The sequence below is a fragment of the Aulonocara stuartgranti genome (genome assembly GCF_965226115.1).
Source record: "Aulonocara stuartgranti genome assembly, chromosome: 8".
Taxonomy (NCBI): domain Eukaryota; kingdom Metazoa; phylum Chordata; class Actinopteri; order Cichliformes; family Cichlidae; genus Aulonocara; species Aulonocara stuartgranti.
This window is the reverse complement of record NC_138959.1, coordinates 14,616,893-14,641,969: the sequence shown is the minus strand read 5'-3', so window position 1 is coordinate 14,641,969 and position 25,077 is coordinate 14,616,893. Positions and strand designations below refer to the sequence as shown.

The 25,077-nt window shown below is 40.2% G+C and overlaps 2 protein-coding genes across 4 annotated transcripts in view; both read right to left on the bottom strand.

The window, feature by feature from the left end:
- Positions 1-22,769, bottom strand: part of plce1 (phospholipase C, epsilon 1) — a 64,307-nt gene extending 41,538 nt beyond the window's left edge. For 2 of the 3 annotated variants that reach the window (XM_082543935.1, XM_082543936.1), the window contains exons 1-2: positions 22,560-22,720; positions 53-246 (exon numbers count right to left, since the gene is read on the bottom strand). In XM_082543935.1, the coding sequence (XP_082400061.1) occupies positions 53-246; positions 22,560-22,622 (257 nt within the window). In that variant the 5' untranslated portion in view covers positions 22,623-22,720. Of the gene's footprint in view, positions 1-52; positions 247-22,559 lie in introns of all 3 variants that reach the window. The other variant, XM_082543939.1, reaches the window with a different exon arrangement.
- Positions 22,770-22,851: 82 nt separating this feature from the next.
- On the bottom strand, positions 22,852-24,876 carry LOC309713155 (uncharacterized protein; the record flags this gene model as incomplete). Its single annotated transcript, XM_082544556.1, has 3 exons — positions 24,743-24,876; positions 23,430-24,084; positions 22,852-23,280 (listed from the first exon to the last, which is right to left on the bottom strand). The coding sequence occupies exons 1-3, from the start codon at positions 24,745-24,747 to the stop codon at positions 22,852-22,854; spliced, it is 1,089 nt and encodes a 362-aa protein (XP_082400682.1). The 5' UTR covers positions 24,748-24,876.
- Between the last annotated feature and the right edge of the window lie 201 nt (positions 24,877-25,077).

Sequence of the window (25,077 nt, the reverse complement as noted above, 5' to 3'; positions counted from 1 at the left end):
ATTTTGGTTTAAACAGGACATTTCAGACAAAAGAAAACATAAATATCCAAACCTGGAGGTGTAAGATGAATGACAGTGCTGAGTTTTAATGTAGGGCTTCAGATCAAGGCTGGCTGGGCTGCTGCTGACCAAGTCCACTGGCCAGAGAGACTCCCTGAGACAGACACATCCAGGGCACAACAACAGGAGCTTTTTGGCAGGATGAATCAGGTTGATCTCCTCTCTTTCCTCCACATAGTTGTTAACCTGTAAAGGAAGCCATTACCAAAATGGTTATTTGCAAAGAACTAAAAATGGAAACACCTGTTTGTAGGAAAGAGACCTTATACATGTCCATATAATCAATATACACAAGCAATTCTAAACAGGCTTGACTTTTTCACATACAGTGCTTACCAAATTTATTAGACCAACTGTCATTGAAAACAAAAACAAAAAAAACAAGCATTTTAGAAATCTGGCAAAAATTGTTGAAATCTAAAAATTAAAATATTATTTATTTGGCAAAAAAAAAAATACATTTTATACCCAAATCATAACATTCAACTACTAAAACAATTTTTTATGTTCAGGGATCTGAGTAAATAACTATAATTTTAATCAACTATAATCAAACTCAAAAAATAATAATGTGCTTTAGTATATTTTTTCAGCTTTTTGTTAAACACTACATTTAAAAATGCATATGTAACAACATGAACTATAAGAAGTAACAGCACTGGTAATTAAGGGCAACAGTGGCATTAAACTTACATTTTTTTTAAGCACTATACATATATTACGTTGGCTTTTATTTATATAAAAGTAACTTCCATTTAAAGGTTTTGTTTTCAGGAAGTTGAACATACATAATGAGTACTATATGATCATCTTTAACAACCTTGAATACCCTTGTACGCGCTAATAGAATACGCAAGATGAAACAAAAATGTATGTAATCCGGTGTAGTTGCAGTGTATTGTGTAACATTTGAATTAGAGGTCACTATCATGAGCTTCTTCGACATAGTCATTCTTAGAAGCAATTTCTCTTCAATGACAAGAAAAAAATCAAAGCTTCAAAAGAAATAATTAACTGAGAGAACTGCGATTGAGGCACAAAACAGATAGGAAGAAAGGGAGGAAAAAGACCTTGACAGAGTGAGACAGACAGATATGTGGTACATAGAAAAAGGCGAATAACAAGGAAGATGGAGAGGAGAAGGCTGGAGGCAGCTGTCAAGCTTTACTGGGTGAACATTTTGACCTTTATTTCATGCTCTTCTCAGAAAAAAATCCATCTGACTTAAAGGAAACAATTATCAAAAAAATATCGCTTGTTCCTTGTCCTTGTTTGAACCTGCACAGGGGCTCTGCTGGCACAGATTTCAGAGAAACGCTATTAAGAAAAAGATTTTGTGGCACTGTAAGCGGGCGTTCATGCTGAGGATGGATATCACAATGGGGCAAAAAAATCAATACTGGTTTTAGAGTGGGGAATGAACACAATACAAGTTTAATGAGGACATATTCCTCGAAGTGTATGATCATCAACTGCTTGATAAAAAAAGCAAAAGGAGCAAGATTGCAGAAAAGCTAACGTCTATACAAATACTAGACACTGACTGGCACTGGTGTGGCATAATATCCACATGCACAACCGTGCATATTATATCTCAGTGGGATGGGTTTCCTGCATGGGGTGTAGGCCTAGCTGTTGTCAGATCTGGACCATCCCCAGGGAAAGGAGACATATCAGCCTGCACGTTTAGAGAGTCAGAGTCAAGAGTGAGAAACACAAAGAAGAAGGGTTACACACAAACGCGCACACGCACGCGAGTGAGCATAATTACCAAAAGCCTAAACTTTAAACAACATGTTGGAAGGAAAAAATATAAAACTGACATTAAGCATATTTGGGCTAATCGCCTCTCCCAGTTCTTTCCCTCTTCTTATCTAACATTTCTCATAAAAGACCTTCCTTTACTGGCATCTAGAGACTGTGCATGTCCACCGAACAGACATTAAGTCTACTACTTTAAAAGGGTAGTTTTTCCACAATGAACGCCATGTTTGACCTGGGCCAAGCATAGCACTCGTGCCTTTTAATATTTATTCTGCATTTTAAAAGGGGTTGAATTTGAGTTAATTAGAGCTTGATTTTTTTTTCTGTTTCCCATTAGTAATAAACATTCATGGGCAGAGAAGTTTCGCTGCTAGTAAACACTGCATGAATGCTCCAATACTGAGTATCAAAGCAACAGAAATGCCAGTGGACCAAGCAGCTGCAAATAACCCCAAAACAGAAGAAATAGAGACTACAGAATTACATCTATAAACTGTTTAGAGGTGCAACTGATTCAAGGAGTCAAAAAGAAAGTACATTATTTTGATAAGCAATTATCAAAGTGTTTTGTTTTTCTCCGATATGAGTATTTGATCTTTTTATTAGTCATAAAAAGCCTTAAATATGTTGTGGTTTTGAACGTTTCGTAAGCCATAACAAGACATTTGATTAAATCACCAAAGATGTGGCCTCATTTTCATGGATGGATTCAAGGATTTCCTTTTATTTTGTTGGATACTTTTTTCCTGGTATTCTCCTCTCCTGTAAAATATCTGGCAGTCCAAGACACTTTTGTAAAGCAACCAACTGTTTTAAGACTTTTAAATATAAGTCGCTGTAATAATGAATAACCCCCGTCTATAACAGCTTTTGAGAAAGACCAAAACAATGAATCCCAGACTAAACAATGGTCCATAAGTCTAGCAGCTCTTTTAGACACAAGAAAAAAGTCAAGGTAATCCATTATGTGGCGATCACATGGGGCAACATCAAGTCTGTTGTTCTCCTGTAACACTAACTCTTTCAAACATGTAACAAATGTTTTAGTAGCACAACAGACCTGAAAATTGGGAACTAACAAAGTAAGAAAAAGAGTGCGTACAAGCATGTACGTGTGCTAAAGTGAGCTCAACTCCAGAGGACACTGCAGGGAATCTGCTGCTGCTGCTTTTGATCGACACAAAGCAGCTGTCCTCACACACACACACACACACACACACACACACACACACACACACACACACACACACACAAAGTCATTATCAAACTTCAGGCAAACACATGGGGAAAGAGGCTGAATTTCCAGTTAAAAGGAAACCCACCTCCTCCTTTTTTTTTTTTTTAGGCTAAACTCCAAAACTACAGGTCACCATATATTCAACATACACAGGCACATTTTTCTTCATATTATAGAACACTGCTGAGTTTGTCATTCAGCCAGTTAGTTGCTACTAATATAGCATTGTATCTCATGTTACACTGTGCATGTGCAAGAAATTTTAATGACTTAAGCTCAGTTTAGGGGAATTGTGAATGCCAGAAGCGGCTGCACCCACTCAGCTCCCATGGACGTAACATATTATCAGTTTGGCTGATTGTCTTTAAAGTAACTGCCTACAGTTTGGTATATGATCTGTATTTTGGACCATTCTGGACAAATCTATCGTGCTTTAAGTGCTCAGCTAGAGTAAAACTGTGCTGCATAGGAAGTATATACTGGATTTATGCTGTATCCTTTAAGCTATACAATTTAAGTTGAGTTGTAAAATCTTACATGATGTTGTTTCTCCATTCCTGGACATTTGGAAAGCGTGGCCTCAAAGTCATTTGTTGCTGCCACTTACTGTATGGTGTCAACCTACCTTCTATCAGTACTGCGACCAAGGTTAGCTCCTGACAGCTGACATTTCCTTCATACCTTTCTCTTAGATAGATGATTTCCTTTTCACCTTTGAGTTCAACCGGGGCAAAATGGCATCACCGATGTGACGGTGCAGTTGTTCTATGTTCCTATGAGCATGTTTGTTTGAGCCTTGCTGACATCCATACACCTTAAACCGAGGACAGGAATCAACTGTGTGGTGCTTATAATGGTTTCAACAGCTAATTGGGCATATTAAGAAAATAAAATTACACCTGACATATAAGCTATGAGTTCAATAAAACCTACAGAGCTGAGTTTCCTATTTAGTCCCATTAGCACCCTGCTGGGTAATTTCTCTGCCTGGCAACAGCCATTTTGGGAATGGATTAGCAAGGGGCACTGCAGGGCACCACACAGACTACTGAACTTCGAGCTAGAATGCACACAGTCAAAGACACACGTATGCAAACACATGCTAAAATGCAGACACCCAAACCCATTGTGACTCATGCCCGTGCCGTAATGTATATCATGCCAGAGGCATAAAGTCATGTATGAGCATGCTGGACACCAAAGACGCTCATGCAATCCCTTTGAAATCCAAACGATCCACATCTTGAACGCTTTACTTTGATCTCTCCGACCAATCTCACATGCACACTCACAATGACACCCCCTGACCTCCATCAACAGTGTCTTTCTAGCAGTGACACCAACGTGTGCGTCCACACTCCTCTGCAAATACTTCTGTTTATATATTATTCAAAGTTTAAGTACCGAGGCTCAACACTGCTCAGCTGCCAAATGCAAAATGCCACAGAAAAGACGGCGCGACTGTATATTCCACTTGCCTTTCCACCATTTCCATATATGCACACGCAAACACACTTGAATCTGGTAATGATATCATGCAATTAAACACAAGTGTACACATGGGATTAGGCAAACCACTGTAATAGTACCATGCCCCCCCCCCCAGATGCACTCTCCCACGAAGCTGACATTCAAGGAACAGAAATGCATCATTCTGTCTTAAATCTACTTTTAGAAGCATCCTGGAGGGTCTAGGTTAGTTGAGGTTACTGGTTGTATTTTCCAATACAATTAATGCTTTGCAGGAAGGAAGAAAAATGTAGGTGTGTGTTTACAATGACAGTTTCTTGCAAACACGACAGATTTCATGACTGATAGATGCATAAAAACAAGCTAATTAGTCCTTCAAGGTATTCAACCTGAAACCGGAATTTTCAGTTCATTCTATTATCTTATGCGGATTATATTTGCTTGATTAATAAATAATATCAAAATTAGAACCTACCCTTTTCTACATTAAAGATTAGCATGAATACATTGTATTTCTTCGCCTTCAAGAAGACCCTAACATATTTAAGGCTTCTCTTTCATTTCATATTAAAGCAACCCTGAGTTCTTAAACTGCTTAACAAAAAGTTCCCAAAGCATAAATTAGAAGCTATTTATTCTTTTCATCCAAGTAAAACTTTACTCAGAGTTTGTGCCTTGAAACACAAGGACCAAAGAGCACAACATACAAATAAATTATATAGTAGAGTATGAAGAAAAAGCACTGTAGCTGAAAACATTTTTTTTTTCTTCGAACTGCCAAAAACTGACTTCTCCAAGCATAGAAATGAACTCTGTAATTCTCTGAATATCCACAACATCATTCTTGAAATACTACAAATTACTAGAAGTTTTACATGCAGCACAGCCTAATCTTTCAAAACTCAATCACATGATTTTGGACTGTGTGTTTGCTTTAATGCGGCGAAAGTGAAGCCGACGAAGCTGGAACACGTGAAAACCTGCCCACCCAACACGACGAGAACATTTAAATCAACTGGGCCTCGTCTATTTGAAAGCAAGGTGAGGGGCGAGTTATGGACAGCAGCTCTTCTATCTCAGCACAGGGACACTCTAACCCCACCCTCCCCAGGAAAAGTATAAACCAAATCAAAGGACATAAACCAAGCAAACCCAAACATGCCAAGAAGATGTCCCGCCACTCGGGCTGAACATGTGATAAGGTGCAAACGTGTTTCTTACTCTCCAATCACCGGTGCAGATTTATATGTATGCACATATCACGCCATCCTCTTTATCCCGGCAACCTCTAATCCTGGTTTGTATCACTAAGAAACTCTCCGAACTGTCCTGCTCTGTTCTAACCTTTCCTGCCATTACTGTCTCCAGAAGGTAATGTTTGCTTTCCTGCACCCTGAGCCTGGACAGTCTCACTACTGACTGAGCGCCGTGCTCATTTGCGTCTACGTTTATGTCTCATTTTTTAATGTATTTATAGTTACACTGCTATGCATTAAATGAAAAATGCAGGCTCTATAAAATGTTAATGTTCATTTGCGAAAATAACCAAACATTCAAGTGTGAACGACACACCTCTCTTGCAAATTGAAGTAACTGATTTTCAGCAGGTCTTCCTTCCTCAACACTTCAAGCCCTGGTATACTTTCAAGCACTCTTACACATAAAGTGTGTTTATTTCAGTGACGTTCAAGGACACTGGGGATCATGCCCAACACCGTCGGATTTCCTGAAGTGGCATCTGTTTCTCAGTCTCGTCTTTTTTTCTTGCTCACGCTCCAGAGCCTCCCACTTCTTTCTTTCAAAGTTGAAGCCAGTTTTCAGCTTTAAACCAGGAAAGCAGGCATCATGCTACCAAAATCTTTATTTTGTCAACAGCATAATGCTGCAACAACTGAAAATGGGCCTCTATAGACATGCAATTAAAAATCATTAATAATTATGTTAACCATAAACATCCATTTGCAACATTTCTAAACAATTAAATGTGATTTTGTCTTTCAAAAACAATGCATCTAAGAGGGCCGCGGACTTGGAAGTGCTGTTGTTCATGTTTGTTTTATAAGTGTGTGCGCTCAGTTTGTAGTGGCTGAGTATACATGTAACACTGTATTTACTCTATGATCTGTGTATTTATACTTCTGAACAAACACACGTCCAGCCTTCAAGCTCATCTTTTGAAGAATAAGTGTTTAGACTGCAGAACCCTGATGTCTGAGTCCGAGTATCTGCTTTGAATAAGACAGTAGACTCCATACTTTGGTCTACATAAACACAGAATCTCTTGAGAAAGTCTCACTTATCAAAACATGTGAAGAAGAAATTAGAAATCAAGAGCAAGCGGACTGGTGCTAGGAATGCATTCACATAGTCAAGCACCTGCAACGCATTAGAGATGAACTCAGGAAAAAAAATGCCTACAACTTGCTGCACAGAATCAGAACTGAATATTCATGAACACAAAGCTTGCACTTGTTTTTTCATGCACTGTCTTGGCTTCTTGATTACAAAACGTCATCTCAGCGAGCGCTTCGGCCTTGTCAACCACATTAAAAAAGATGAAACTGGAGACAAGGGGAGTGTGCGGTACATCAGAAGCACATTGAGTGCTAGACTGGCAGCAGCATGCGCTCAGTTGACACATAAGATATAACTATAGGTCAGATGTTCAGTGGGAGGGTCATCGTGGGTTAGATTCATGCAATACTGTTCTGTCATTGTAATGTGGGTGTTGTAAGCATGTGGGTATTTGGGATCCCACAAAAAGGAAAATGATTTCAAGGGATTCCCAACTCCCACTGACATTCCCTTTGATTGTTACAGCAAAAACACAACTGTGATAGCAACAAAAATAAAAATATAGTCGCAAGAGGTATATATTAGAACTCCAAATACATTTAAATCTGTTTCATAACAGCCCATTATTCATGAAATACCACTAGTAATGCCACTTGCTGCTACTAGATCCCTTGTTGTGTAATCAGGTTTCAGCGTCCCGTACAGCGTCCGAAAGCCTGGTTGTACAAGGCAGAAGCATAAAAAGGTCAAAATAATAGGAAGCAAACAATTAGAAACGTCTGAGGGAGGTTTGTCAAAACAGGAAGCGAGGCTCAACAAAAAGCAGGAGAGGAATTAAGAAAACGACCAGGACAAGATTAAGTGGAAGAGGAGGTGAAAATGAAGGGGGCAAAAGAAATGAGGGGAAAGGATACAAAAAAAATAAGACAGTGGTGCAGGAAATACAAAAAGGGAGGTGAAAAAGAGAAAAACACAGGTTAGCACAACACAGGAAATGGAGAGGCACGGCCAACGGTGACTTGAATCATAATCCTCCTGTTGAATTTCACAAGGAGCAGTTTTACCAGAGATCCAAGAGTTGGGCCCACCTCCCAAGCACTGCCTCACACCTCTAACAAGCTTAGGGTATTATTGTGCGTGCGTCATGTTCAGAGTTGAGAGCAGTGGAAAACGCAGAGTGATGGGCAAAAACAAAAAAAACAAAAACTGTGGGCAAAGTACTTTAGTAGAAACTAAAACAAAATGAACTGAAATGCAGCAACTACAATAACATGCTGCACAGATTCTAAGTTTGTGCTTGCACTTGCTGGGCATCCTTTAAGGTCATGCAAGAACAAAAGAAGAAAAAGCAAAGGAAACAAGAGCCAAGAGAAATTGCAACATATAAATGTATGCACAGGAAGGGACTAAATAATCTAATTTTCAAAGAGTAATTGGTGAGTAGACAGGAAATAAAGTCCAACTATCATACTTGTAAGCTTGCATCAACCCCAACCAGTCAGGGAGATGGCTGCCCCTCCCTGAGCCTGGTTCTGCTAGAGGGCTCTCCTTTTAAAACTGAGTTTTTCTTTCCCACTGTTGCCAAGGGCTTGTTCAGAGGGGGTGGTTTGATTGTTGGGGTCTTCTCTGCAGTATTGTACCTTACATTGTGAAGCGTCCTAGATAAATAAAATTGAATTCAATTAAACTGAATTAAGACATCAGGTCAATGAGTCATTAGAAAGTAGTACCACGTTAATAACAAAATAATTATAGATGGAATAAGTAAGCTTGCTTTTTAACTCTTAGTTATCAGGTAGTATCTACGATCCACTTCACATTAAGGTGAAGAATATTTTTTCATGTTAAATATAAGTTCACTGTTTTTACTTACAGTGTTGTGCACACAAATCAATACATGCAAGAGCAGAAAGACAGGACACAAAGTGTGCCACTAAGCAGCTGATAAGAGGGTCGATGGGTGCTCTTGCAACGATTAGCACTACAGCTAAAGATCCAGTCCACAACCAAAACACTAAATCAATGAAGCAAATATGTGGTCATGTAAGCAGTCTCTTTATGGTTAAAAAGTACAAAGTAAAGGTGCGAATCCTTGCTGATGAGGATGTTCCTATTGCCATCCTCACATGAAGGAGGTAGGACTTAAATTAGTAGGAAAAAAAAAAAAGAACAGAGAAGTTTGAGGGCAAATGAGGAAGCATTACGGAAAAGACAGAGGAGAGAGGAAGAGAGAGAGGAAAAGAAGTGGGGTCATCATGATGGCCAAAACAATCTAAAACCCATTACCCAGAGCACCCAGTGGGACCCCTCTACACCACCACCCTCCCCCACTTACAGTTCTCATGATGTCATACTACAGCGAGCCACCACACTCGCTTAAATAACAGCGCACAGCCTTGGTCAGACAGCCAGAGATAAGCGTGATGGATGTTTTTCACTTTTGAAAGTATTAGGAATAAATAACTCCACCTACTACATGCAAAAGAAAGGTGTCTTTTTAGAGAGTTAGACGAAATACAATGGCTCAGTTATTACTCCTATATCACATTATTGTTAGGGTACACTGGACACCAATGTTGCTTTTCTTACCTTGACACTTTTAGCAAGCCATCAACTGACAGGTGAAATTAAAAAGCTCTTCCAAAGTTCGCTGCTTTCTTTTCTTCCACATTCAAGCGAACACAAACACAGCAGAGAAGTTCAAATGCATGTTGATAGCACCATGCCGAGACTCTCCCTGTGTTCAGTGTTGCATAAGACATTCTACTTAATGAACTACACCAAAGCCTGTTGCTGTAACACTAATCAGACAGCAAGATCTGAGAGCAGTCCCCTACAGCCACAAGACAGAATGAAAAGATGCTTAAAGCTGAAAGGGAGTTTTCCCCACTCTTTCTCTAAGTATGGCAAGAACTTGTAGTAAGCAGTTTACTTACTGTAGCACAGAATAAGCTGATCTATTGAAGAGAAAGGAAAAGCACAGAGCTCCAATCCCTCTTAGTGTGTGTGCACACTTACAGAAGTGAGAGAGGAGGGCTTGACCGGCAGAGAGCATGAGAGAAACGAAGGAAGAGAGGGAGTGTAAGAGATCTCTGAAAAACTAACAGAGAAGGGAAAGAAGGGCGCGAGAAAGAAAGTAGGGAAAGAAACGAGACGGCGACTCAGATCTCTCCCTAAACAGAGAGGGTACCCCCATATTAGGTTAAGAGGCAACAAGCCCATCACAACCCAGCAACAAGAGGGAAGATTTTATCAGGGAGCACACTATAAACACACAGAAACACAGGCAACGCTGGTATACAAGGTTTCAATCGATCCTTCTCTAGGAGCCTGTCCAATGTGTAAACAATGTCTGACCGAACTTAAACGGGGCCTCTGTGTTTTCATTCAAAACAATTACACAGAACCTGTAATTAATCACTGAAGCCCCTCTTTCCTCAAGAGACAAAAAAGACCCCATAAGTCACTTAACTGGATCAAAAATGAGAAACCAAAGGTGCTTAGTTACGTTTAGGAATACAAGAAGATAACGTGTGGTTCCTGAACAAGATCGGGAAATTGATCTGAGCCTATTGTGAACGTTAAAGGTATTATACTGTAAATAAACAGTCTTAAGAAGAGTAAAACACAATCCAATTAACTACAGTCTTCTATTATTATTTTACTTTTAAACTAATTCATGGGAGGTGGTAGACTGTGCAAAGCTACAACTGATTACTGTTTGACCGTCAGCCTAAGATGAAAAAAATATCGCGTTAACAAAGATGACACGCTAACAGAGGTTACACCGGATGTGTTGTTAATAGGGAATGTGTGGTGTTGCTTATTAAAAAGCTTGATTGACTACATTTTTTTTCCAGCAACATTAAATGATCCTTGAAAAGCCAACGGCAGTAAACCTGTTGTCACCTTTAGAGCTTTATAATGGCTAAACAATATTCATGTGCCATAGCTTGGCTATTCAGGTGACGCTATGGGACCAATGAACCAATAGAAGCTGAGGTACAGCCACTTGACGCTTGCTATTAGCCTTGCTCTGGCGAGTGTTTCTATGCCAACCTCTAATTAAGGGACCAGTATTACAGCTTTTCGATTGAAGCCAGCACACACGTGGTAGCCCACAGCTCTTGCAGTTTATTACAAACAAACTCTGTATCATTATTACGTGTGCAAACACAATCTCTGCTTACACGTCAGAGACGGTCAACAGATGAATAAATAAAAGAGGCGAGTTAATGGCAGCCAAGTTTAAAACATTAGCAGAAGAATTCTTTGATTATAGTTACGTGGATAAGCAGAGGCAAACAAAATGTGCGGTGTGGGGATGATCGATTCATTAAACACGCGGCGACCGAGTTACTTGTGTTTTGGAGAAACACAAGTGGCTTTTGTGAGAGAAAATATCTGTTATGCTGAAGTGTTATCATAACCAGTAATAACAACTTACAACAGAAAAGAGGGGAAAGAAAGAAAAAAGAACATGCTACCACACGTTAAGGTGTTTGAATTTGCTTAAAAACTACAGCCTGGGCTCTTTTGTGCCATAATCGAGGGAATCGGAGCGTACCCTCCGGTGTGGACACACATAATCGGAACAGTCACAGGTCTAACAGAATACAGTGTGTCCTATTGCGTGCGCCTAATCAAGTGGAAAAATGAATCTGCTTCATGCGCAGCTGACATCAAAGTGGTCTTCAGAACAAAGCAAACAGCTGGCCTGCCCTCAGTCTTTGCTTTGATCAATACGCAGTTAATGAGTCTAGTCTCCTAAGCCAGTAATGAGGGGTCAGATTCATGTATCATACAACATCTACTGCGTTAATTGCCTTTAGAAGACATGTTATTGGATCAATATTAATTAAGGCGATAATATACTGCAGTCTGTCATTGACAGACTGCAAATTTTTCAGCCACTGAGCAGAGACGCCAGCCATCCCCACACTGGAGTCCTTATTACAAAATATAGATTATATTAACACACAGTCTGAAAAGATAAATATTGAAAATGACAACGTACTGTTTATATAAAAAGCATGCTGCCATCTGGTGGATAAGCATGTAAACCATTACAAAAAACAACTGTCCAGAATAAAACAATAATTTATAACTTCCAGTATATGACTTCTAGTTGGGTACAATGAGTCTGTTTAACAGGTTATTCTGAGCTTTACAGAACGTGACAAACATCATTCATTCTGACATTTTGAAGGCAAGGCAGTAATTGGTAATAATGTAATAGCCTAATAATAGTTTCAATTCTTCTTCTATGGCAAGACTTTTGAAAAAGCAAAGAAAAAAAAAAGCTATTGATGTTTCCAAAACTGTGACATTGCCGACTTTTTTACCTGACCAACAGCCTTCATCTCAAAGTAACTCTACTTAGAAAGGCACAGATTTACTAAAGTGTGCAGATCCTTCTCTTACACGAGCACACTCGCAAACGCACAGACCCACGCGCCAAACGGAGATCAAAGAGCATCAGTAAGTTGAGATTGTATGCCAGGAATTTCTGATTTCTCATGAAACATTAATCAAGACTCAAGGTTCAGCAGCCCTAGATGCTCACATACCAAAAATATTCAGCAATCCAAATTCATCTGCACAATAAAACATTTTATCCTCCACTAGGTGGCACCAGAGGCCGATTTATACGGCTATGCTCTGTCCCAGTTCAACCAGCTCTCTCTCTCTCTTTATCACAGCAGTTGTCATCATATTTTTTATATTAAAAAAAGAGGGGAGGGCATATGAGCAAAGCACTTTTATGCAATGCTTTTTCAATCCAGATCAAGGCTTAAGGACTACATGGCTACTGCTCATTACCTCTTAAGTTGTCGTCTATATTTTAAACAGCACTTGATGAACCTCATGCTGGCTGCCAGATTTGATTGTGTTTGTGTATGGGGGCTCCCAAAACTACTCAGATATGCCTTATCAGTTTAGTCAATGGTGTTCAATTTGAAATTACACCAAAAGAAACTTTATTTTGTTAAATCTCACTGCCTTTGGTGATGCATTTAAGTGCTGCTATGCAAAAGCAAAAGATGCAATTAAAAGCATCACTCGACAGCATCCTGCGAAGTTTAAGGGTTTAATTTTAGCTAAATCCCCTCTGGTTGACCTGTTAAGTTATGAGCTAAAGCGTTAGGAAGGGGAGGTGGCTGGCTATTTTTTGCAGCAATTGTGTTATTCTTTGAGTTTCAACAATAACACAATAACAAAAGCACTACCCACAACTGCTTCAGGCTCTCACTTTATCTGTTTTTTGGAGAAATATTGCTAGTTCATTTGCCTGCAAATGTCTTTCGAAAAAACTGCTAGAGGTTTGTGTGGCTTGTTTGGCCCAGTGATTATATCACTAGAGAAGTATGGAAATACTGTAACACATACAGAGGGTAATAACACATAGAGGGTAATAAACTGGCCAAAACGAGCAAAATTCTAAGTATTTTTATTAGCTTCAACACTATATTGTGGTTTTCATCTAACGAGTGACACATATAGGCTTTGAGTTCATCTAGACTTTTATACAGTTGTTTTTGTGCGTTGTATCTTGCAACACAGTGAAAGTGTCCCTGCAGGAACGCTTTCCTAACTCTGAAGATGTGCAGTTTTCCCACATTTTCACAGAGGTGTGAAAGGCCTGAACTAACATCTAACAGATGCACGCATTCTTAACCAAGCAAAGTGAAAGCACACACACGCCATTTTGACATCCTTGTGTCACTCCAGAAGACCAGCAGGTAAAATTTGTTTCAACAAATACAATCAGAGCTCCCACATGTGCTCCAGTGCAACGGATTTAAGTATATGTAGAATTAAAAAAAAAAAAAAAAAAAAAAAAAAATCTGAGAATGGAGTTTTGGCACGTGTTAACACCTGAGCGGCCACATTGTTTTGAGATACTGTCACAAAACAGTACACCTTACAAAGGCATGCAAGACACCTACTGTCCTACCCCTTTTTGTCTGTTACCAGCACTTTGACTCACCAAGAGTGTCAACACACACACACACACACACACACACACACTAATCTCTGGCTAAGCTACAACACCCAGCTGGGCCAGAAAGTGGCCTGCTAGGCACATTCCTTTGTAGTGGCACAGCACACACAGAGAACACAAGAGGGATAGACACAAGGTTAAATGAGTGTGACATACATTGTGTAAGACGATGTGTGTGTTCCTGTAGGGTTGGTATGTGATTTTTTTTTTACTTCAAAATCAAGAATGAAAAGACTATTGTCTCAAAGCAATATTTTTAGACAACACAAACACACTAGCCACCTCATTAGTAGTGGGTCGGAACTCCTTTTGCCTTCATTCCATATCCCAAAGGTGCTCTGTTGGATTGAGGTCTGGTGACTGTGGAGGCCACCTAAGGGCAGTGAACTCACTGTCATGTTAAAGAAACCAGTTTGAGATGATCTGAGTTTTGTGGTGCGTTATCCTTCTGAAGCAGCCATCAGAAAATGGGTACACTTTGGCATGAGCAGGGTCAGGTATGCTATGGAATTTAAATGTTGCTTAATCGGTACTGAGGAGCTTCTCACGCTTTCATTTTGTTTACGCCACATTCTGATCCTACCACCGAATGTTGCAGTTAAAGTCAAGTCTCTTTAGAGTCAAGCAAAGTTTTTGGTACTCGCTTCGGTCTTCTGCTGCTGTAGCCCATCTGCTTCAACATTTGACAAGTTGTACATTCAAACATGCTCTTCTGCGTACCTAGGTTGTAACAAGTGGTTGTTTGTCTTGTTGCTGCCTTCCAATTACCTCAAAGCAGTCTGACCTTTGACATCAACAAGGCGTTTTCGCCAAAAGAACTCCTACATACTCGATATTATCTCTTTTTCTGAATATTATTCCAAAGAGCCTCTTCTCTTTAAAAAGAACTTGGCAGGAAGACTCAACTTTCCAAATTTGCATCTGATGAGATTTCTGGATCAGTTTCTGCTGTACAGACAGGACCACAGACAGAGCAGTAGAGATATGTGGCCATAAAGTTTTTCAAAAACCAAACAAAGCACTGACACCATATACAAACTGTGAAACACAGTGATGGGGAGGGTGATGAAGTCCTCTGTGTACCAAAGTATGCAAGTATGTATGTATGTATCCATCCATTTCACTTATCCAGTTCAAGGTTGTGGATCGCTGCAGCCTATCTTAGCTGCCATAGTGTCTGTCTGACAGATAAAACTTGGCACAAATTGGGTTATGCAACAGGACAATGACCTCAAGCATATCAACAACACTACAACAGAATGGCTGAAAAAGAGAAGTATCAAGATGCTGCAACGTCCCAGTCAAAATCCAGACCTCAAACAGACTTAAACAATGTGGCAGGACCATAATGTGATTACACAACTGTAAATAGGTGTGTGTGTGTGTGTGTGTGTGTGTGTGTGTGTGTGTGTGTGCGCGCGCGCGCGCGCGCGCACACGTGTATGTATGAAATATATGTAACTAAATTCTACTCCTTGCTGATTAGGTGTACAAATAACAACAGCATGTTTCCTGCACTAAGCAGTCAAGACACAATGTTTCATAACTGCTGTTTATCCTGTAAATATACATGTGGCATGCTCAGGCAAATTTTACAGCCTGGCATCATCTAGATTTTTTTCTCTTTACTTTCATCATGGAAAAAAATTTTTTTCCAGCTGTTGATTAAATAAATAAATGAGTAAATATAAAGTGTGTGGGCTTGAAAAATTAAACAAGGTATACATGTGGACTAGCTCCCTCTGTGAATTTGACTGCAACTCCATTTACTTTTACCTTTTTATTAACCTTAACCTATTTAGATTAATAGATTACTATGTTTGTTCACAGGTATCACCATCTCACACTGCAAGCCAGAGATTCTGACATCCATTCAAAATGATCCTTGCAAAGTGAAAGTTTTTCACATATACAGCACTTTTTTTTTGTTTTTTTCTATTATAAATGTACCATTCTGTGCAAATATGCATAGAATGAAAGAAAACAATACCAGGTCTCTGACCCTAAGGATAAAATGAACCAGTCTATTTACAGAAACAATTATCGGAGAAAAAAAAAAAAATCAACGCAAGCTGAGCTTATGTCAACATCTGTCATTAAACAGAGGTCTAAAACCGGATATTTTCTGGACGTTTTAAGCGAGCACTAATTGGTAACCAAGATGTAGAGACATATACAGAAGTAATTATCCGAGCTCTCACATAAGCCATCTTTCACATGGATATTTAACTAGTAAAGGTTTAAAGGGAACACGGCACTCAACAGAGCAAACATGAAGAAGTTTAACAGGAGCTGCCATATGCCAAAGGCTGCACTCTTATTGCACGGGTCAGCGCAGTTATATTTGCACACCAGAAATAATCAGCTGTAATTTAGCACTGCAAGTCAGCCTGACATTAGCCACAGCCTTGAGGATGGTTATCAAATTTGTTCCAGAGATGTAATGAAAAGAAAAAAAATGTTCACTCATATACGGAGCACTCAGACTTGCTTTGAGACAAGGTTCATTTTTTTATACAAAAAAAAAAAAAAAAAAAGTTAGGTAGAATGCAAAAAAACTAACTGCACAGACTGAGATTAAACTTTTAGCATAAACATGTTACACATTAACTTCTTCAGTCTGGGGAGTACTGAGGGCTATCTTCAGGTTCATATTTTCTTTTCAAACTGAATGTAAATTGAATGAAACTGAAGCGTGTGTGTATAGTTCTTATTACCACCAATGACAAAAGGAGAGAAAAACAGGGAAAATGGTGTAATGAGAGCTGAGGTCGCTCTATTAATCGACCCACGCAGGAAATGACATGCGTGTTCAAGGATTGTTGTTTTTGTGAATCAAACTTGACTGCAACCGATTTTGGTAGACCGCCTTTTAAACTGAGCTTTCTTAGCAACTGCAACAGCTACAACAATGCGCACACAGTACAAGGAGCCAGGATGGATGTGACACCTTGTGTGTTTTAAAATCTAAGTATTTTATATGTTTGAGTCTGAACAATTGTGAGCTGCTGTGCGTTTGTGTATTTTTACAGTGTTTTAACTTTACAGCCCAAAAAATGTCAAGGCCAAACCAAGTATTGAAAAAACAAAAGCAAATTATTATTCCTACGGTTTATTGGAAGTGAATTCTCTGCCAAATATTTATTAGAGAAGGGGTGTCAAACATAAGGCCTGGGGGCCAGAATTGGCCTGGCAAAGACTCCAATCTGGTCCACTGGACAGTTTTGGAAAATATGAAGGAGGGGATACATTTTTGGACTTTTAACTTTATTTTTATAGGTTTTTCAGCTTTTCCTGCTGATAAAGACCTCACTCACAGACATCCATACCAAACCAGAGTAATTAAGCAATAGATAAACAACTTAATGACAGAAAGGTTCCCATTTTCTACTGTATACTGTGAAAAAATTCAGTTAAAATTTTATTTTTTTATAAATATGGGACAGTGTGGGCAGTGAGCTACCAGAACTTGATCGTAATTTTACATTTGGTATATAGAAAAACTGAGACATGCTGTTGAAATTGCACTACTTCATCCTATATTAAGATATTTCGGGGATTAAATGTGTAGTTAAATCTCTTAAAATTGACTGAAAGTGCAGTTTCACTCGTCTGATCTATTTAAGATCAAAGTGGGCTGTATGTGGCCCTAGTAGCCAGATATTTTGTATTTTTAGCACCCGATTTAACAAAAAAAAAAATAGATATATGTTAAAAGCAGAAAAATGAAGGAGTTAAAGAGCAGATCTATGAGTCAGTTCACTTGTTGAGACACTCAAGATGTTTGAAGAGTAATAGTTTCTAAAAATCAATTCTTCCTTTTCTTTCAGCTGCTCCCTTAAGAGATTGCTACAGCAGATTATCTGTCTCCATCTCCCCCACTCTCTCTAATATCCTCCTCAGTCACACCAACCCTCTCCAGTTCCTCCTTCACTGCATATCCATGAATCTTCTCTGTGGTCTGTGTGGCAGCTCTATCTTCAACATCTTTTGTGCAATATATTCGCTACCCCTCTGCACACGTCCAAACCGTCACCCTTGCCTCTCTAACTTTGCACTAAACCTGAACTGTCTCTCTGAAATACTAATTTTTAACCCTGGTCACTCCCAATGAAGATTTCGGCATCTACAGCTCGGCCTTCTGTCTTTTTGTCAGAGCCACTGTGTTCAAATCATACATCATAGCAGGTCTCAGCCTTCCCTTTCACTCTTGCCACTATCCTTATGTCACAAATCACCCCGGACACTCTTCTCCACCCATTCCACCCTGCCTGCTCTCTCTTCATTATCGCTCTTGTGCACTGTCTGTTGCTTTGGATGACTGACCCCAGGTAATAATGTGGGATCCAAAGAAAAGGAAATAACCATGAAAAAGAAAGTTTGAAATCTAAACTTTAATCTGCTGTAAATAGCCAATGCTTAAAATGCTCTAAACATTAGTTATTTTCATAGGCTAGAGCATTTCAAAGCCTTCTGTTGGCTGCGTCAACAGTAAACACCTGAAAATAATCTGCTTCCTTGACAAAATTCTGTCACCACATGTAAGACTCCAGTGTGTGTGCTGCTAACAGTGAGGTGAAACTACTTAATTCACTTTGAAGAAGTCTTTGAGCACATTATGGACTTCTGTATAATGTTGCACCTATGATTTACAGCCCTGACTTGTTCTTCAGCAAACCATAAAGTGAGGCTCATTGATATTCTCATAGAGTTACATGTTTTTCTATTAAACTGCTTATCCACATGGGGTTGCAGCTAGAAGGGGGTCAAGGGGTGGACTTTAATCCAGCTGATGTTGGGAGAGATGTTGAGCACACACTATAGTGCTAAAGGTTGTTCTCCAAACCAAAATCATGGAAAAAAATATAATTTTTTAGAGATGCAGCATAAAAAGGGAACGTGACTAACAACACATCACATTATCATGATTACATAAGTGAGCTGATTACATTTTAATGACAGCCTCCTGTTAGCAGCTGATCCATGGTACTGAATTTAAAGATGCCTTGTTCAGCAAGGATCAGTGACAGCAGTTTTTGATAGACAGCACAAGGCATTTAAAATCTATTTTCCCACCACAGATATTCCTGGAAATGGAAACATATTGGCTGTAGATCTACTTATGACAAGACACACTGAGGAAATAGGAAAGCACAGAACATCCCCAGAGAGAACAATGTATTCATGCTCCTAAAAACTACTTGCATCCTCAGTAATGGGTAGAAGATATATTTATAAGCATCCATCTCCCAGCCCTATAACCACTTAGCCCATACAGCTCATGTTAAAGGTTTTTAATGGTCACTTACCACTTTTCCTGACATCATTGCAATTTAATAAAGGGACTCAGCAGGGCTCTAATTGGTAGACTCCACAAAGGCAAACATAAAATGTTTCCTTCAGAGACCATTTGATCCTCATGCCAGGTACGTGTATGAGTGCTTTCACTCGCATAACATACTGAGACACTCCCCTTCCCCTTATGTTACACTTCCCTGATACTTTTGGCAATTTCATTTCCAAAGACTGAATCACGGAGAGCATGAACACAGTTCAACAGGAAGATTGCCAATTATAGTTAAACTCTGATCAGGATTTTTGCATTTTATAAAGAAATTGGGATGCGGAGGAACCTTTTTTGAAAAATAAAGGTGCAAAACCACTAGACATAGTAGCTGCAGTATGATCCTAAAGAGCTCCATTTGGTTTTGAGGGCTGTATTTAGGCAAGTGCACAAATGCAGATGTCAGAAAAGCAAACTCTGAGCAGAGAAATAATAGTTTAAGATCTTAAATATTTTATAACATATATGTACAGCTTGTACTGCAAGTAGTTTAGGCCACAGTTTATAGTCATGACAATGCATAGTTTGCTTAGGCTCATTAATTACAGCACATAAAAACATTCAGGTTCACAGCTTTGTCTTGGGTTAATAGCTGTTTTGACTTCCTCTTCCCACCACCACCATGAGGTTTCTCACTTTTCTTCCATAGTAAATTTTCCTCTTTTTCCACTGTTAAAGTTTCATCTTCTCCTTCTCTTTCTCTCCAACCCAACTCTCCTTTACTCTCTTTCGCTGCCCTGCTCCTGTCCCTCCTTCACATAATCCTGTGTTCTTTGGCTTGCTTGATTAGCTGAGGCAATAAACACACGAACCCACAGGATACCTCCAGAAAACTCCTCAACATGATTACTGCAGAGTCAGGAGGAACACCACATGCAGGAGGCCCACGCGCTATAAAGTCTGATTTGCTTAGAGGTGTGTTTGTGTGCACGGGGGCTTGGCACCATAGCGGACCGTAAATGTTTGAGGGTTTGCGTCAACAAATTTGTGCGAATCTTGTTAAAAATTATGCAATCACTTAAAATGCCCGTAACATTATGACCGGCTACCTGAAAGAAACACACTGTTGTATAATAAAAAGCCTGTTGTGACTATCTGCTGTGTATCAGCCAGTAAGTAAGCAGAAAATTCATGATTTGGGGATCCTTGCATCTATGTCTCGCTGTATAATTTGGTAAATGGATGCGTTCCTTCTCTAATTCTTTTATGATCTTGATGACAACTTATTCCTCGGTGCTTGGTGTTGTCAGAGTTTCTCTCTTGACCCTTCACTGGAGGAACTCAGCTGGTGTTTTGACAAGGGAACTGCTGGCAGCGCCCCAGTTTTCAATAGGCTCATTATTAAAGCAGCTCTCCGTAGACTACCTAAGCCATAATTCTGCAACCACAAAGGATTCATAAAAACTCTTTGGCAAAAGTCAGAAACCACGCTGCAGCACGCACATGAGTGGAACTATGTGTGTTTTAATGGCATCAGTGCATAAGCGCCCGCCACACGTGAGAAACTTTAGACAGTATTTGGCTCTGTTGAGGGAAAAAAAGGAAGGAAAAAAAATAAAAATTAGGCGCACACGTATAACAATGCACATTTCAAAATTCTATCGTAAAAATGTAACACATTAAAAAAAAAATTTTAAAAATCAAAGTCACATGCAGATACACACTCATGTTCCTGCACGGGCACGCCTGCAGCTTCAGGATCTGATTTGAATTAAGCGATCTAAATGGTGGCGAGAGTTCTGGTTATCACATTCATTAGATGCAAACTAAACCCCAGCCCCTAAAACCTTTCTTTTCCACTTAACTAGGAATCATAATATCTGAAGTGACACTGCTGAAATTCTGGCCATTCAGTCTTGTGCAATTTAGTGGTTGCACTGTATCGTTCAGTCTCCATGTGTTTCAAGTTTTTACAGGAAAAGGAGGAATAAGATAACAAAAAACAACAGGAAAGCATGTGTAATGCTGCTGATTCTCAGTCCCTACAAAATATGTGCACCTCTAAGGCTGGAAAGCATGGCTTATTTATCTACAGAAACTACTGCCAGCTAGTTTTCGCCGTTTTCCCTGCAAAGGTTGCTAAAGTTGAACAGCTCCTGCGAGAGGTTTTTATGTGTGTAAAACACTCTCTTGCTTGGAAACTTGATTTTTTTTTTAAAAACAAAAAAACAGTAGTGTGTCCTGGATCGCTCTTTCGCTTTCTCTCTCTCTGTTGGGCTCAGTCTCCTTTCCTTCATCTTCCACCACTTTCTAACTGTCTCACCACGTCTTGCTCGCTCGCCCTCTCTCCAATTTCCATGCCTGTAACTTTAACGCAGATGCCAATCCTGCTCAGTCCATTTAAACTCACTTGGGTGCGCGCGCGCACACACACACACACACACACACACACACACACACACACAGAAGGCTCAGTCATTCAGTCTGTCAGTAATAAGGGGAGCAGAACCAACAGAGAATAAATCATTTTTCCGCAGTAGGGGCCTACCCCGAACAAAAGAGCCAGTGTGTGCGCGCTTTGCCGTGTGTTTTAGAGTATGTCTCTGTTAGTCTATTTACATATTCCTTGGAAAAAATCTTTCATCTTTCATATTTTGCAGGCAGCAATTTCAATGCAAACAGAAAAAAAAAAAACACCAAGAAACCAAGAACAATTTTTCCTCCGATGAAAAAATCAATCATAAACACTCTTGTGCCACGACAGCTATTAAGTGTTAAGATTTGTTTTTTTTGTTTTATTCCCCACGGTAGCTGAGTTTGAAAAGCAAACCACACATAAACCCACAAAGCATAGATGCACCAGCATTGGTCCAGTGGATCAATGATGGAATAGATTTCTGCAGATTTATATGTAGGTTTATACTTTTAGCAAAATGTGGAGGGCTTGAATAAGATAGAGCTTTGCCATGTGGTCTCTGCTCTGTGCGAGTGAGGACCTGATCAGTCCCAGCGGTGCGAAAAGGCAGCAGTGCAGAGAACAAGACAAGAACAGACGTGCAAAAGCTGCCCGCGGGGTTTTGGGTGGCCTTCATGGTCCAGTTAATTAGCTTGCCTATGTGACAACAATATATTGGACACCAATATATCACGCTCTGCTACTAGAGACTGAACAGCACATTTGCTGAACGCGTAAAAAAAAAAAAAGCAATCTTAATAACCCTAGGCTTAGACCAATTATTTAAAAGAACGGCTGGTAGCAAAGCTGTGTCTGAAATCCCTTTAGGGTGCACTGCTACAGTTATGTCTTAATGGAAGCATTTTAACAGTAGCGTGGGTGTGAAAGATAAACAACCCATGACAGGATAAATACAGAGCACTGTTGTCCTCGAACAGCTTTAACAGCAATGCCTTCTTCCATTATCTGCATGTATTCACTCTCTTACCTGATGTAGTTTAAGTCCAGCAAAGCGCAGCATCTCTTTGCATCTTCTGAAGTCTTCTCCCATGCCCCGCTTTACGGTTAGCCATGTATCCTCCTTACTGGGAGTCCAACATCTGTAGTGAACAACCACGGCCCAGACATCTTCTGAGATGAGTCCCGACGGCAGTGTCCTGACAATCGCTCTGGTGCCAGTACACACCGACTTGGTCACCTTATGGAAAAGAGAGGCAGTTGAGATTACTTCTAAAAAACACTGATTAATTAATTGATTAAAAATGATGATGTTAATCAATTTAAACACATGCCTTCTGATTATTTTTGCAGAACCGCCTCACCAGGACAGTTGAGCGCTCTTTACGATTCCGAATAAAATCATTATCCACATTATCCGAATGTGCTTCTACTTCTCCCTCATCACTGCTGTGATCCTGGCTGCAGTCCCTCGTCTCTTCTGTAGGTAACCTTTCATTGTGAACAGGGGTCGACAACATGGTTTCAAGAGAAGACCTTCGAAGGAAAAGTTTCTCCAAAGAGCATTTGTTAACCCGGGGCCTTCGGTTGAGCCTCTCTAAACTTGAGTACCCATCTTTGAGGCAGTGCAGATGGATGTGGCCGTTTTGGTGACGCTTGCGGTGGACGGGAAGAGGAGAACTAGATGGAGATGATGTCAAAGAGCTCGGTTCGCTTGAGGAACTGCCCTGGGATGAGAGGTAGGGCGATGTCTAGAAGCATATAACAAGAGAACAAAACACAGCAGTGTCTTGAGTGAGCTATTACATGGAGTAAAGCTTTACATTTATGGGACAGTGAGGGTTGCTTTGCTTATCTTAAAAATGCTATAAAACAGGGTTAGCACCATTTGCTTAATTACCTTGTGGAAAGCCAGCATAGACACAGGGAGGCTGCCGCGGCGGATGTGTCTGTATTTGGGGCCAGAGGGCCTGCAGCTGAGGCAAGGACTGTGAACAGGGCTGGAGCCAAGGCTTGGACTGGACCTAGAGCTGTGGCAACAGTAGGTGTTCGCATTGGTATAAGGGCTAGAATGGGTACAGGAGCAGTGGGTGCTGCCAGTTCTGTTAGTGCCTGCATCCACGCTGTCTCCAGTGGTATCCAGCTGGCTCAGAGATTCCTCTGAACCTTTCCTAAGTACTGGAATCATTTCTTCAAGTTTCTTGCCAGTGGAGAGCTCTGGATAAGGTTTCTCTTTAGTGCTTATGACTTCTGAGCTGTAATCGGGGCACTCATATTTTTTGTCCAAAACAGCGCCTTCCCCACTGTCACACGATGGCTTCCTACACAAGGGGAGAGAAGGGCCGCTCGACTGTTTTGATTGACACATTTGGTCAGCGTCTCGCCACACTTCCTGCCCATTATTTGCATGTTTGGCTCCTCTGCTGGGTCTGCTCCCAGCGGACAGAGGCGAAGCAGACTTTGCCAGTACCGCGGGCCCAGCCTGTGTCTGGGTTCCTTCAGTGGCCATCACGTCTGCCTGCGGTGTCCTGCTTTGTCCTTCTGTCTCCCTGCGGCTTGGAAAAGAAGAAACACTTTACTGATGATGACAGAATGTAGAAGAAATGCTGAAGCTGGTTTCTGGTTCGGTTTGGTTTTAAGTTTTTTTTTTCTGAAAGTGGTTACACCTCTGTTAGAGCTGTAAGGATAAGTGGATTTGACGGACAACTATTCGGATGGTTTACAATTCCTGTTTTTCCTGTATCTTTGCATTTTGCACTCTTCACAGATCAAAACAATCAAAACAAGACATCTACAGGAATTATTACAACCACTACTGCTCACAAATTCCTGAAATCCTATAGAGAAAATCTGCAATAGAAGTCAAACAAATTCCTGTAAAACCTCTGAGATTCTTTGGAACCTTCCAATGTAATTCGTGATTCAGTAAGTCATGAAGTAACCGAAAGAGCAGAAAGAGGAAATGAAATTTGCTGGGGTCATAAAATAATTCACGTCATAAATTATTTGAAGTTATGGCTTTTTCATGTTTACCAACTCAGCTGCTTTAGATAAACAGTATTACCAAGCCCAGATCAAGACAGATAGCTTGTGCTTTAGCCACAATAACCCGCTTGTTTACATAATATTTATGTTGCATCAATTATGTCGTCATTAATCTTTAATCACAAAGATCAATTCTATTTTAAAGCATGCGTTGCATTAAGCCCACACCTCATTTTTATGCTCCACCATAGGCACAGGCCTTTGCTGTAGGAAATGATAGCTTCAGCTTCTGCTGACCTCTTGAGTGACTAAGACGCCACATCAGTGCTGAGCGTGCTCTGTGTATGAGTGTTGTGGAAACAGAAGCTTGTACAGCTGTACAAACCAGCAGATAGAGAAGCCAGCAGATAGGTGACCCTGGAGGACTCAGGAATTTCCTTGATAATACGGTCGCCGCCACAGCTTACAAGGCCACGTGTGTCCCTGTGGGTGCGGGGTCTGTCTCAACCTGGACGCGTATCTGCGACATAACTAACCACTCTTTAGGCCCTGGGATTGAGAAA